Here is a 13528-nt window from a genome sequence, read left to right as displayed (position 1 = left end):
TGATGGGTCAAATTGCAGAAATTATTACATTTTTTTTTTTAATGAATGATTACATATTACTCCTATAGTCCTATGTTTTTAGTCCTTTTTTTTTTTTTTTTGAGAAGCATCCTAGAGTCGTATGTGACTATAAGAGATTAAAAAAAAAAAAAAAAAAAAAACACAAAAATATTGATGTATTTATTTAGCACAAAAAAAAAGGCCCTCCCAAATTCCCAATTCCCAATCCAGCCAAAACTTTACCAAAACGAGTTTTTTTTTTTTTTTTTTTGGTAAATATCATCAGCCATCAGTCATCACTATCATTTGATACCTAGCAGAGTAGGTCCGTCCTAAGATGACTTACTTCACGTGGGGCATGGCATGGAGAAATTATTGGGACCTCCTGGAGGACCACTGATGTGGTCCTCCCAGGTCCCAACACCCAATTAAAAAACGCCACCTAGCCATCTTTTCTTACTCAGCTCCACATCACCACTGATGCCATCAACTTAACTATGGTTAGAAAATCAAACCAAGGTTAAAAACTCAACTCTACTTACCCACAGCCGGATTTAACCCAAAATCAACTAAACAAATTCAAAAAATTTCTCTCTCTCTCTCTCTCTCTCTCTCTCTCTCTCTCTCTCTCTCTCTCTCTCTCTCTCTCCAGAGAAGATAGTGGGCAAACCCAACCGAAAACACTGTGATTATGTGGGAGATGCGAAGCCCAGATGGGTGGCCCGTCGAATTTGTGTAGCAGAACCGGGAAATGTCTTCAGAAACCATCACCGATGGCAACAACAACCATGATCTAGAGCTTCATGAATTCCCTGCAACGAGTCCAGAGTTGTGAGGACCCGGCAATGCCGAATGCAATGTGTTTCAATTTAAAATTTAAAAACAAAAATATTTACTTGATCTCGTAATATCTTTTAATGCCTTCCTTTTACACTTCTCCATATTGTTTTTCATTCTTGCATTTGTGATTCCTTTTGGTCACACACATGGGGGATCTAATATAGGCAAATTATTGAGTGAGCAATTTGTCTTCTCAACATCACTAGAGATACTATTTTCAACAAAACTATTTTCTCTTTTACCATCATCTCTTGCCACACTTAACACCTCCATATCTTTCTCAACTAATTCTATCATCTCTCTAATTTTTCTTTTGCACATTTCAATATGTCGAGTTGTTGCTGCACTTCTTGTGAAAATTTCATAAACTGAGCACATTAATTCATTATGACGTGATGTCTTTGACAACTTATCATTTGCATCGACTGATTTTGCATGATCACATACAACACTATCTTTCTTTGCATCTTTTGTCCATCGTTTCAAAATATACTAAACATGAAGCTCTGTTACGTTTTTCACAATAAGTATTCACAAGCATGTCGACATTGTAACCCCAATGTTTCAAACATTTTACAGCTGCATGTTACAACATTATTTGAGGAGTTAAAATGGACAACATGAACCCTCCAACCACCTCCTTCAGTGACTTCATGGGTAGAAGATACTCCATCATAATTAACATCTTGGTGTGTGACCCCCAAGGTAGAAATAATTTCTAACTCAAATCTTTTAAACATTGTACAAGTATAAACAGATAATGCATGTTGCAAAAGTCCACAATTTTGAACTATTTGAAAAGATGTACCTTGTTTGCAATGAAAATCTTCTTCTAACTCTTCTGTGTGCATATTTTTTGAAACTTTCTCATACTCATGTACAAATTCTGTTGGCCTCATTGTTTTGCATGCCATATGTTGAAAATCATTATTTGTACTTTCACTTCTGGATTAAGCTTTCATTCGACAAGAGAAAATGTTATAACTAAAAACAGAACACCACCTTTCACGATTTTCATATAAGGTGCTAAGCCACTTATTGCCCACCAAATTGTAATCTCTAAGCAAGGCATCCCAACAAGACTCAAACTTTATTTCTGTTTCACAATTATAAAGAATCTTATTAAATCTACTCTTAAATTCATGATTCCCATAATGCCTTGGTAAATTTTCTGCAACATTTTTTGAGATATGCCATAAGCATAGGCGATGGCAAGTATTAGGAAACACAACTCTTATGGCATTCTTCATTGCTTGACATTGGTCAGTAAAAATTGTCTTTGGTTTTTGATTTCTCATTGATTCCAATAATGTTTCAAACAACCAAGTAAATGAAGTAGCTGTTTCATCTAATAGAAATGCACAACCAAAAAGTACATTCTTCCAATGATGGTTGACACCTACAAATGGGGCACATATCATATTATACCTATTAGTTCGATATGTAGTGTCAAAGCATATTATATCCCCAAAAGAGTTATAATCAATTCTTGATCTATCATCTATCCAAAAAAAAATTTGTCATTCGATTTTCTTGATTAACTTGAATTGCATAAAAAAACATAGGATCTTCTGCTTACTTTTGTTTAAAATGGTTTACTAAACTTTGAGCATCTCTAGTCTCAACATTGATTAACTTCTGCTTGTTCACCACATTATAGCAACCTCGTTTTATGAACCCAACATTTTCAAATCCTCCAGTTTCCTCAACTAAATAAGAATATGTATTTGCTTTCTTATGCCTGCTTTTTTGAAACTTCTTATTACATCTAATTGAGCATCAGTTATTTTTTTATTCGACCTTAAAAACGATCTTTCTTCAGTTATTTTTTGATTCGACCTTAAAAACTGTCTTTCTTCAGGCTTTGCAAGCTCATAATTACGATTAGGATTGAAATGATTAACCTTCCACTCACCATTTGTCACTGTAAACCGAATACTAGCTTCACAACTAGTCCTAGTTTGTAATCTTTTGAATTTCTTATCATCCAAATGGTCATCATCTCGTGGAAATCCTTCTTTTGAATACACATACTCTCGTTGTCTTACACCATTTTTTGCATATCTGAGTTTTTCTTTTCGAACACTAAACCCTATTCGTATAGTATAATCATTGTACAATTTATATGCTTTCTCCTCACTGTGCACCACCATTCCGAGCAAATTTTCAACATCTTGTAGTTCTTCATCAGCTCTAATATCTATTATTAAAAACATCACGAAACACATTTCTAAGGAAACTTAAATCAAAAGGATAATTAAAAAAGAAAAGAAAAAGAATGGTTAGAATGGTGTGTGCGTAGAAACTATTAACTGTAAGAAAAAAAAAATTTAACTATTTTTACATTTTGGACTTAAGGTTCGTTTAGAACTTATACTCTATTTCAAAACCAAAGAAATAGAGTGACATTTAATAAACCCAAAAACAAAAAATAGGCAGGGGTATAAAATGAGTTCTAACAATTCACACCACAGACTCATAAAATTTTAATTTTTAATATCTATAAACTAGATTGAAAGAAAAAAACACATAAAAATTTCATTAATTTAATTCTTTCTCATTTTGGGCTTTTATCAAACACGTAGAAGACACCATATTTATAAACAACATAAAAACAAAACAAAGCTAAGAAAATGATACATTGAAGAGTGAAATGAGTCTTTATAACCTACATACCTTGATCAATCTAGGTTAGCTGCAATGGTGGTGTGGATATTCCAGCAACCACTTCAGCCATAGTTTACAGTCAATCGTACTCACTATTCATTCAAGGGAGAAGAAAGAAATCCCAGCATAAGTTTGTTCGAAAGACTCGTCCAATGATGCGGGAAGGGAGAGGGAAGAGGATTGAGCGGGTAAAATAAGATTTTGGGTTTCAAAAATTAGGTGAGAAGTGGCTAACACAATTGGGGCTAACTAAGTTTGGGTAACACGATTAGAAGGTTTTGCTGTGTTTCTATAAGTAGGAGCTAAGTTTTTAACCTTGGTTTGATTTTTTAACCATAGTTAAGTTAATGGCATCGGTGGTGATGTGGAGCTGAGTAAGAAAAGATGGCTAGATGGCATTTTTTAATTGGGTGTTGGGACTTGGGAGGACCACTGACGTGGTTCTCAGGAGGTCCCAATCATTTCTCCATGGCATGGGGAAGCAGATAAGACGCGGGCAGCACGTACGTTTTGACTAATGGGTGGCCATCTACCTCATGCTCATGCTTTGTGCTGTTATTAATCGCTGCCCATCCAGCTACCCCCATAATAATATAATTTAACCCTTTAAAATTTCCATATAATACTCACAATCACAAGCAAAAAGACAGTGACCCCATTCTGCCCGTAGCTTTGGCGCACACTCTACAAATACTAATATCTTCTCCAAATAATCCCACACTTCACTGTTCACTGAACTACTTTCACTCATCGGAGGGAGGGACCTTCGATACGACGCCGTTTCGATTCCGAATTTTTTTTTTTTTTTCCAAAAAATGGCTTTGAAATCTTTCATCGAAGTACACCCGGACTCTCACTTCCCCATACAGAACTTGCCGTACGGCGTCTTCAAGCCCGAACCGGCTTCACCGGCTCGGCCGGGCGTCGCGATCGGCGACTACGTCTTGGACCTCTCCGTCGTCGCCTCCGCCGGTCTCTTCGACGGTCCGGTTCTCAAGAACAACTGCGATTCCTTCCTTCAGGTTCGTCTTGGTCACTTATCGATCGCAGTCATTCATTCTCATTCGTGCACGTTGCTCTGCAACTAAACGCTGTCGTTTCGATTCTCTGAATATAGAGAAAATGAACAAATCAGCTTGTCTAAGTTTAATTAAGGTGGAGATTTTTTTAGAGCTCTCTGTTTTTGGATTGTTAATAATTATTGTAGAAATTGTTCTGTTAATGGAGCAATCCGTACTGCAAGAACAACAGCAATGGCGATGATAACTAGCCGATTAGGAATTTTGGTTGCACTGTTGTGAATTTCATGTTTGGTGGAGAATATATGATTATCATGCCCTGTTTTTTTGATAATTTGACTTGCAAGTTCAGGTCGAAAATGTTTTGCAATTTGTTATGTTTATTTTTTTGCCAGCCTAATTTAACTTGCTGATTACTATGAGTTTCTGCGCATTTTGGTTGCATTATTATGAGTTTCAGATGTTTGGTAAAGAATACATGATCATCATGTCCTGTTTTGTTGCTAATTTAGGTCGAAAATGTTAACTAATTGTTTTGCAATTTGTTATGTATTTTTTTTTTTTTTTTTGCCAGCCTGATTTAACTCGCTGATTGTTTCAAGTTTCTGTGCATTTCGGTTGCATTGTTGTGAATTTCTGATGTTTGATGGAGAACACATGATCATTATGTCCTGTTTTGTCAACAATTTGACTTGCGAGTTTGGGTTGGAAAATGTTAACTGATTGTTTTGCAATTTGATATGTTTTTATTGCCAGCCTGATTTAAACAAATTCCTAGCTTTGGGACGTCCAGCTTGGAAGGAAGCTCGTGCTACTCTTCAAAAGCTTTTGTCAGGTATGCTAATTATCAGTTGAATTCTTCTCTTGGTTTGGCATCTATTTTTTGTATTAAACTATATGAGGCAAAGTTTAAATGAGAAAAAAAAAAAATACTGAATTTATGTAAATAGCAACTGTTTAGTAAAGAGGCTGAGGAATTAACACGTTTTGTATAATTGCAATAAAGAAACTCATTCTAAGTCAAATTTGAAGGAAGTAACGGAAGTTTATTTATCCTCTGATGCAGCCACTGAGCCAGCATTACGTGACAATGCAGCTTTAAGGCAGAAAGCACTTGTGCCATTGGTAATACTCGTATACAGTTCCAAATATGTAATTTCCCTAAAGAGGAAGGTTTCTAATGTTAATTTTTTGTCTAATTGTTACTTGTTAGAGCAAGGTCGAAATGCTTGTTCCCATTTCAATAGGGGATTACACAGACTTCTTTTCATCTATGCATCATGCAAAGAATTGTGGAACCATATTTCGTGGACCAGAGAACCCAATTCCGGCAAACTGGTACCTTGGCTTTGATGTTTATGACTGAACCCCCCCTCCCCCCCTCCCCTCCCACCCTTCTTTTTCAAGCTGACTAAGTGTCATTTGATTTCCAGGTTTCACCTTCCCATTGCGTATCATGGACGGGCTTCATCTATTGTTATCTCTGGAACAGACATTGTTCGACCAAGGTTTGACAATATAAAAAAAATTTATTTTTTATTTTTTTGATAGGATTTAAATTTTATTTTGATCCTTGGTTTTGTTGCTAAAACATAAAGATAACAAAAATGTCATTTATCAAAAGTACCTTGAAAAAAGAAATGCAAAGAATGCAGAAATGGGCAAAATCATACAAGATAATGCCATAGACATTTTTATCTTATTTGTTACTAACTTACTATAACATTTTTAATTACTAATCATTTCTTACAAATAATAGCAAAATCTGGTTTCTCAGTATCCTTGGTTTTGTGTGCATGTGAAAGGTGCATTTGTGCGTGTTCAGTGTTATGTGTTGTTTCTCTAGCATCTATATACATGTTTTTCTCATGCTTAAGGAGACAGGCTACCTGCCACTCAGGTGTCACACAGAACTTCTGGCTGAAGTGCATTACTTTGTTGGACATTGTGGTTCAACTTACCTATTTCATCTTTCTTGAATTATATGCAACTGAGCCAAGACCTGATTTAATAACATCCGTTTCTTGTTAAAATGGTGGATATGGTTCCTACGTATGCTGATTTAAGCGCCTGTTTGTGGTGCGGACACGAGGTACAAGCCCCCAATTACACGCACCTATAGGAGGAAGAGCAAAAAGAAGACGGCCCAACCTATAGCCTTATGGATGGAACCTATTAATTATTGGGCTTGAGACTAAGAAAGCTTGAGCATTTAATAATTAGGGTTTCTTTATGCATTTTTTATTGTTAGCTATTTAAACACTTTTTCGGATTATTGTAAGACAGTTTTGAGAATTATTAAAAAAAAAAAGTGTTTTCTTTCACTGGTACTGACTCCAGTTTGTTTGGTGCTGACTCCAAGCAACCCTTAGGTGCTGACTCCTAGGGTTTATCTATTGTTCTATTGTTAGTGTGGTTGTCCTACGTCAGTTTGGTATATAAATTATTTGTCAGCTTTTTAAAAGTGGATTATGTAAAAAGAAAACTGTACCTTGAAAAAAGTTGGGTTAAAAAAGAAGTAATTTGAAAAAATATGGTTTTAAACTGCCCTTTCAAATGGGCACTCATGAGGGACTTATTTCCCCCACACCGTATTGTTCTGATTTTATCTCATATAGTTTTAAATTTTGCTTCTCCCAGAGGTCAAGGCCATCCGGCTGGCAACTCTCCACCATATTTTGGACCTTCATTGAAGCTGGACTTTGAGCTTGAAATGGTGAGCCTTTTATCTAGACGCACTTCATCAATTTTTGCCACAACCCCCCCCCCCCCCCCCCCCAATGAAGATGAAACTATGATTTGAAATTATATAATTCAAGTAGTATTAGCTCCCCTTCCACTTTAGCTTAAATTTTGGTTATGCTATTCTTTTGCTGTGGTCATGCTGTGTTCCTTCCATATGGTTTTGCTGATTGCTTCCTTGCAGTCATGCTGTATTCCTTCCATTATGGTCATGCTGTGTTCCTTCCATTGTGAGCTTGTGACTCATTACAGTTGTTCCTATATGGGATCTGGTGTTCTTGTAGGCTGCTGTTGTTGGTCCTGGAAATGAATTAGGAAAACCTGTGGATGTTAATGAGGCAGCAGATCATATTTTTGGCCTTGTATTGCTGAATGACTGGAGCGGTACTACTAAAACTACTTATTGCTTCATTTCAGTGTTGTTTTGGAATGTTTTTTTATGTTATATTAATAAGAAGTTGGCTTTGACAGCTAGAGATATTCAGGCATGGGAATATGTACCTCTTGGTCCTTTTCTGGGAAAGAGTTTTGGTAAATTTTGGAATTTGACTGCTTCATTTTTCAGTTTCCATTTCTCAAAGTTGAAGTCACGATGCGTGCACTTCACTCACTGATAATTACCCATACACTTTGCTTGCAAGTGATTCTTTATCCTACACAAAACTGAAGGCCTTTTTTTTTGTTGTTGTCTTTTGTTTTTTTAGGTACTACAGTATCCCCATGGATTGTAACACTAGATGCTCTTGAACCTTTTGCTTGTGATGCTCCCAAACAGGTAGCTTATCATCTTAATCACACATAACATGACAGTTTTTAGGTTCATTATGTCGTTCCCAAATTTCTTGCCTGGAACTATTTCTGACGTGGCAAGATGCTATACAATGTGTGGTTAAATTGCAGAACCCTCCTCCATTGCCATATCTTGCTGAAAAGATATCCAAGAACTATGACATTTCATTGGAGGTAGTGTCTAAATGCTGTATATATGTGCAGTTAAATTGTTTTTTATACTTTGTAAATTATTTTCCTTTTTATGTTTTGATATTCAATCTGCTGTAATCTTCTTTAAATGTCTTCTAGAAATGTTTTTTATTGGACTTAATATAGTTGAATCTTATGGCTCTCTAAAGAGAATGATGAAATTGCATTTTTGCTGCTAGGTTCAAATTAAACCTGCTGGACAAGAAAATTCATCCGTGGTCACGAGGAGTAATTTCAACCATTTGTAAGGAGTTCAATTACTTAATACATTCACATTGTTTCCGAAGCATCTTTGGATGAGATTGGTTGCTGCTTGTTGTGAGTTATAACATCCATTGTATCAGTCTCTTGCTTGTTATGCACTGGGCAATAGAATATCTTATGTGCAATGCTAAACATTTTTTATTTTCAAAAAAATACTCTCCTGGGCACATCATAAGCCCCTCATATTGTTAACAGAATATTCACAACTCCAATTAAACAGAAGGCTTGAAAATACTTATATATCAATATGTTTTTCTTTTGGGTATTCTATATATATGTATGAAAACCTATATGAATCTAAATAAAGAAGAGTTCTATTTTATTATTTTGTGTTTGTGTCATTGTGTGTATTATGAATTTGGTGCTTCTGTTGTATATCTTAAATTTTTGTGTTGCAGATATTGGACACTGACTCAGCAGCTTGCACACCACACCATTAATGGTTGCAACTTAAGGCCTGGTGATCTCCTTGGAACTGGGACGATCAGTGGACCTGTATGGTTTCATCTCACTTATTATAATTTATCTTATTTTGATTTCACATGGTTGTACTGCTGGAACTGTGCTCATTTTGTTTTTTGTATAATTGTGTCATTTAAGTTAGAAATGTATAATTTCTGTGTTGTTCAATTGAAGTTCAGCCACCACTTGTATTTCTGAACAGGAGCCACAATCTTATGGATGCTTGCTAGAGTTAACATGGAATGGACAAAAACCACTGTCCTTAAATGGGACAACTCGAAAATTCCTAGAAGATGGAGATGAAGTCATTTTTAGCGGTTATAGTAAGGTTCGTGAGCATACAAGTTTTCTTCAAATCTCCTAAGCATGTTGTTTTCATATTTTCTCTATCATGACCAAGGAACTCATGCATTTGATCTTCTTAACTTCAATTTTCAACGTATCTTTCAATTTTAACAATATTATATCCATCAAGTGAAATTGTAAGTTCAATTCATTGATTTGATTGCCAACACCCAACAGCATATAAAGAAATTTATAAAGAAAAGGTTTTTTCAAAATCCTTTTTGTTAAACTTTTTCCACTGTTGGTTCTTGGTTCAAAGGTATAATTAATCTAACTTGGTTGTTAATTAACTTTTTCATTTTGTTCTGATCCATTGGTGCTTGGTAGTCCTCATGAATTGGATAATTGGTTATGGATCTAGAGTTGGTTTCCCTATCTAAGGGAGGCACTTAATTTTCATTGATTTTCTTGCATCTTTTCATAAGTATGTTGTTACATTGACTATCAAACTAGACAAAAATGTAATGAGACTATCAAACTAGAGAACAAGCTAGTTTATATTATGTCTTAGGAGAGTGCTATTTGACCAAGTTTAGACTGGAAAGGTGTATTGTCTAATAAGAAAAAAAGGAGTTGAAAACTCAGTAATTCTCTAATTCCATGCAACAAGTGAAGATTTGTTGAAATGATGGACGAAGCCCCATATAGCTGCCACCATCATTTGTTTTAATTCTGAACTTCTGATACCAGCATTTGTTTTATTTTTTTCTAGGTGAATGAATCTAGAATGTTGGAATTGATATGTAACTAATATGCTACTTTTAAAAATAATAATAATAATAATAATATGCCTTATTGGATAGGGAGGCTGACTCCATGATGCGCCATTGTTTTCTTTAAGATTGACTTTGTCATCTAACCATTCTTATGAACTTAGATTTTAGACTTCAGCATTGTGTTTGATGTTTTCTTCCAGCATTTTAAATTCAAAACATGGAGGACTAAATGCTTTAAAACTTTAAATCATTGCAGGGAAACGGTTACAATGTTGGGTTTGGGACATGCTCTGGAAAGATTATTCCACCCCCTTGAGGAGGACGATGTTGTTTTTGGTGATGAAGCAAGTCCAGTAAAATCTAATCACACCTCAATTTAAATTGGAATTGCTGGAGCTGGGCTAGTCAGTATTTGTTGTAAATTCTTGTCCATAGTTCTGTAATGTTTTTTCTTTAAATGGTCTGCATTAGCAAGACATTCTTCAGCTATGGGCATAACCTCTCTTGAATCTTGTTGCGGCATTCTAAATAAATGGTACTTTCCTGTTCTAATTTGGTCTTTAAAGTAGAGCATTGGATTTTTTTTCACCTGTATAGTCCAGCTGGTGAGGAATTTGTTTAATGTGATATGTGTAAGAGCATTCACAGTAGAGCATGTAAAAAATATAGTTTTTAGTAATTCAAAAAGTCACTTTATTCATTTTAATAACTCAATTTACAATACACCCAATATTAAAGATTTTATTTTAGCATTCAACACATTAAAATAATATAAACAACAAAATAAAATAATATATTCAATTAAGTAAAACAACCAACACAATCAACCCAAAACAACCATCACCAACACCTACAACCTTTACAAATCAAAACCCCCACCACTGCTCCACCAGCCACAACCACCTACGCATTCGATTATCAATACCCATCAATACCCATTCGATTATCACATTTGATTATCAATACCCATCAAAAATATTCTCTACAAAATACCAAAAACCCAAATCAAGCCTCGTTGCCTTGTTGAGTTCGAACCCTTCGTTGACAAGACCCACCAAATCAAGCCACTGAGACAAAACAAAATCAGACCCACATGAAACCCACCAAATTAGACCCACATCACACATGAAACCCCCAAATTAGATTACCAAATCACCAAATCATATCACACATGAAACCCACATCACCAAATCAAACCCACAAAATCAAACCCATATGAAACCCACCAAACCACCGGAGCACAACCACGAAACCACCAGAGCACAACCACAAGGCACGGGAAAGAGAGAGAAGAGAGAACAGGAAATAGAGAAGTGAGGGAGGAGAGAGAAGAGAGAAGACAAAACAAACTTGAGGATAAAAGAGCTGTTGGGAGGGAATAAAAAAGTGATTTTTATGTTTACCTTTGTGCTACAATATGAAGGTAAAATATAGCAAATTTTTTTAACTATAGTAACTTTGTTGTAGGAGTTTTTTGTGTGGTTGAGATGCTAAAATAACTTTTGAGTGATTTTAGCATCTTTACTATATATGCTCTAAATTGGTAAAAATCAAAGCATCCATCCAATTCCAAGCACCCTTCTTTGCTTTATCCTCACAAAAACTAAAAAAAAAAAAAAATTAAACTCCCAGACACCAATTTGATTTAGTTAGGAGATTTTAGAAGTGCAATTTTGCTTTTTTTTAGCTTTCCCATTAAAGGAGCAGGTGAGTAGGGAAACGAATTTGAAACCCATTTGAGATTTCAAATGCTGCCATATTGTGTGATAGGCCTCAATAATGCTTAATAATCCAAAACATCGTAACGGGATTTTAACCTTTTAGGCCGACGAAGGGTGGGCCCGGCCTGTCCCAAAGGCTGGTCCAATCATTCCAAAAATGAGACGTTGGGTCCCCTATCGAAACGGACGGTTGTCACACTAAAAAACTGCTCAAATGCCTCACAAGTCACACCACGCATGCTCATTTAATGGCGCCAAGACCATTCAAGAAACATCCCTACAGTTACCAAGTAGCTTCTAGTTTTTTAGAGTTGAATAAGAGGTAATTAATTGGTATTGGCCTGATGATATCGACAGCATGAATGGCAGACCCCACAAGTTTAAAGCTCTAAAAAAAAGAGAAGCAAATTAAAGCCAAAATAAAATAAGCTAAACTCCTAAACCCAAAACACACATTTTTTTCTTACTCACACTGTCACACTCTTTTTTTCTCTCTCAAATGAAAACCTCTCGCAGAGCTAGCTTCTACTCTTCCTCTTCCACCACAGTCACATACACTTTCCATAATGACCGCTCTACCCCTCCACCCAAACCCAACTCCACTGAAATTCCCATCCAGTTCTCTCCCAAAACAGCCCAATCACGATCTCAATCCAACTCCGCCACTAAGATCCAGTCCGCATACCGGGCCCACGCGATCCGCACCCTGTACAAAAAGATCTCAGCCGTCAGCTCCGAAGCCGATCACCTCCAGCGCTTAATCCAACGGCAGGAAACGGTGGATGCAATCCGCAGCAACGAGCGGGAGAAGCTGAGGATGAACGAGGCCCTGATGGGTCTGCTACTGAAGCTGGACTCGGTGCCCGGATTTAATCCGACGGTGAGGGAGGCGAGGAGGAAGGTGAGCCGTCGGATCGTGGCGTTGCAGGAAATACTCGACGCTGTTTCGGAGGCAAAGACGGTTTACGACGACGACTGTTACGAATACGGGTTTGTGAGGAGCTGGGACGACGTCGTTGCGAAGATGGAGGAAGAGGTTTGTAGAGAAAGAGGAGGTGATGAGATGGAGAGGTTTTGTGCTGAGCATTTGGGGTTTCGTTGCTTGCAGAGATTTCTCAGTGGGCCCTGATCTTCTGTGCTCCGGTACAGACTTTACACCCCTATATATATATATAATGTATGTATAGTTTAATAGTTTGATTGTGTAAGTCTAATCTAATTTTCGTTCTCTGATTTCGTTTGTAGAAGGATCCAGATGCACAAAAGTATGTACACACATCCACTCTCACTCATGATGAATGTATAATCAAAAATTGCTTGTGTTGTAGTATTATATCGTATCTGTAACCGTGTCCGTGCATCCTAGACATGGAGAAAGAATTCTTTCTCCATTTCAGTTTCAGCGAGATAAGAGAATTCAATTTTTACTGTTAAATTTTTTTATTTATTTTTATACAAGGGTGTATATATGTGATGTCACGTAATTTTTATTTTTTTTAATTATTTTTATGCAAGGACTGTATCCCTCACTCCCATCTGTGGATGTCAATTGTCATGTAAGATTGCTGGGGATAGAGTTTAGACATCACCACCTAAAAACATGGATGTTGCAGCTTTGATAAATATTGTTTTTGTTTCTTTAATAGGAGCTTTGATAATTGTTGAATGAAACTACTATTACTTCCTGTAAGTACTTTAAGCTTTAATCGGTTATTGAAATCTATTTTCATTGTTACTACTTTAAGCTCCTGGATATTACTTGGCTGGTCTT

The 13528-nt window shown here is 36.2% G+C and overlaps 2 protein-coding genes across 4 annotated transcripts; both read left to right on the top strand.

Moving 5' to 3' along the window:
• Nucleotides 1–4139: 4139 nt before the first annotated feature.
• Nucleotides 4140–10588, top strand: LOC126726962 (fumarylacetoacetase). The gene is made up of 14 exons (XM_050432392.1): nt 4140–4529; nt 5283–5361; nt 5593–5651; nt 5740–5864; nt 5960–6034; nt 7167–7242; nt 7553–7652; nt 7740–7799; nt 7973–8043; nt 8169–8231; nt 8429–8493; nt 8912–9008; nt 9178–9303; nt 10293–10588. Exons 1-14 carry the CDS (start codon nt 4323–4325, stop codon nt 10350–10352), a joined length of 1263 nt encoding a protein of 420 aa, XP_050288349.1. The 5' UTR covers nt 4140–4322; the 3' UTR covers nt 10353–10588.
• A 1560-nt stretch (nt 10589–12148) lies between these two features.
• On the top strand, nt 12149–13495 carry LOC126726960 (BAG family molecular chaperone regulator 5, mitochondrial). 3 transcript variants are annotated; one of them, XM_050432390.1, is made up of 2 exons: nt 12149–12900; nt 13273–13495. In XM_050432390.1, exon 1 carries the CDS (start codon nt 12257–12259, stop codon nt 12884–12886), a length of 630 nt encoding a protein of 209 aa, XP_050288347.1. In that variant the 5' UTR covers nt 12149–12256; the 3' UTR covers nt 12887–12900; nt 13273–13495. The 3 variants fall into 3 exon arrangements, with proteins under 3 accessions (XP_050288347.1, XP_050288346.1, XP_050288345.1); XM_050432389.1 differs by lacking the exon at nt 13273–13495 and adding an exon at nt 13006–13241; XM_050432388.1 differs by lacking the exon at nt 13273–13495 and adding an exon at nt 13003–13241 and having other exon boundaries at nt 12150–12900.
• The last annotated feature ends 33 nt before the right edge of the window (nt 13496–13528 follow it).

The sequence above is a fragment of the Quercus robur genome, chromosome 5, assembly GCF_932294415.1.
Source record: "Quercus robur chromosome 5, dhQueRobu3.1, whole genome shotgun sequence".
NCBI classification, from domain to species: domain Eukaryota; kingdom Viridiplantae; phylum Streptophyta; class Magnoliopsida; order Fagales; family Fagaceae; genus Quercus; species Quercus robur.
Note: the sequence above shows the minus strand (reverse complement) of the source record. Positions and strands in the feature narration are given on the sequence as shown.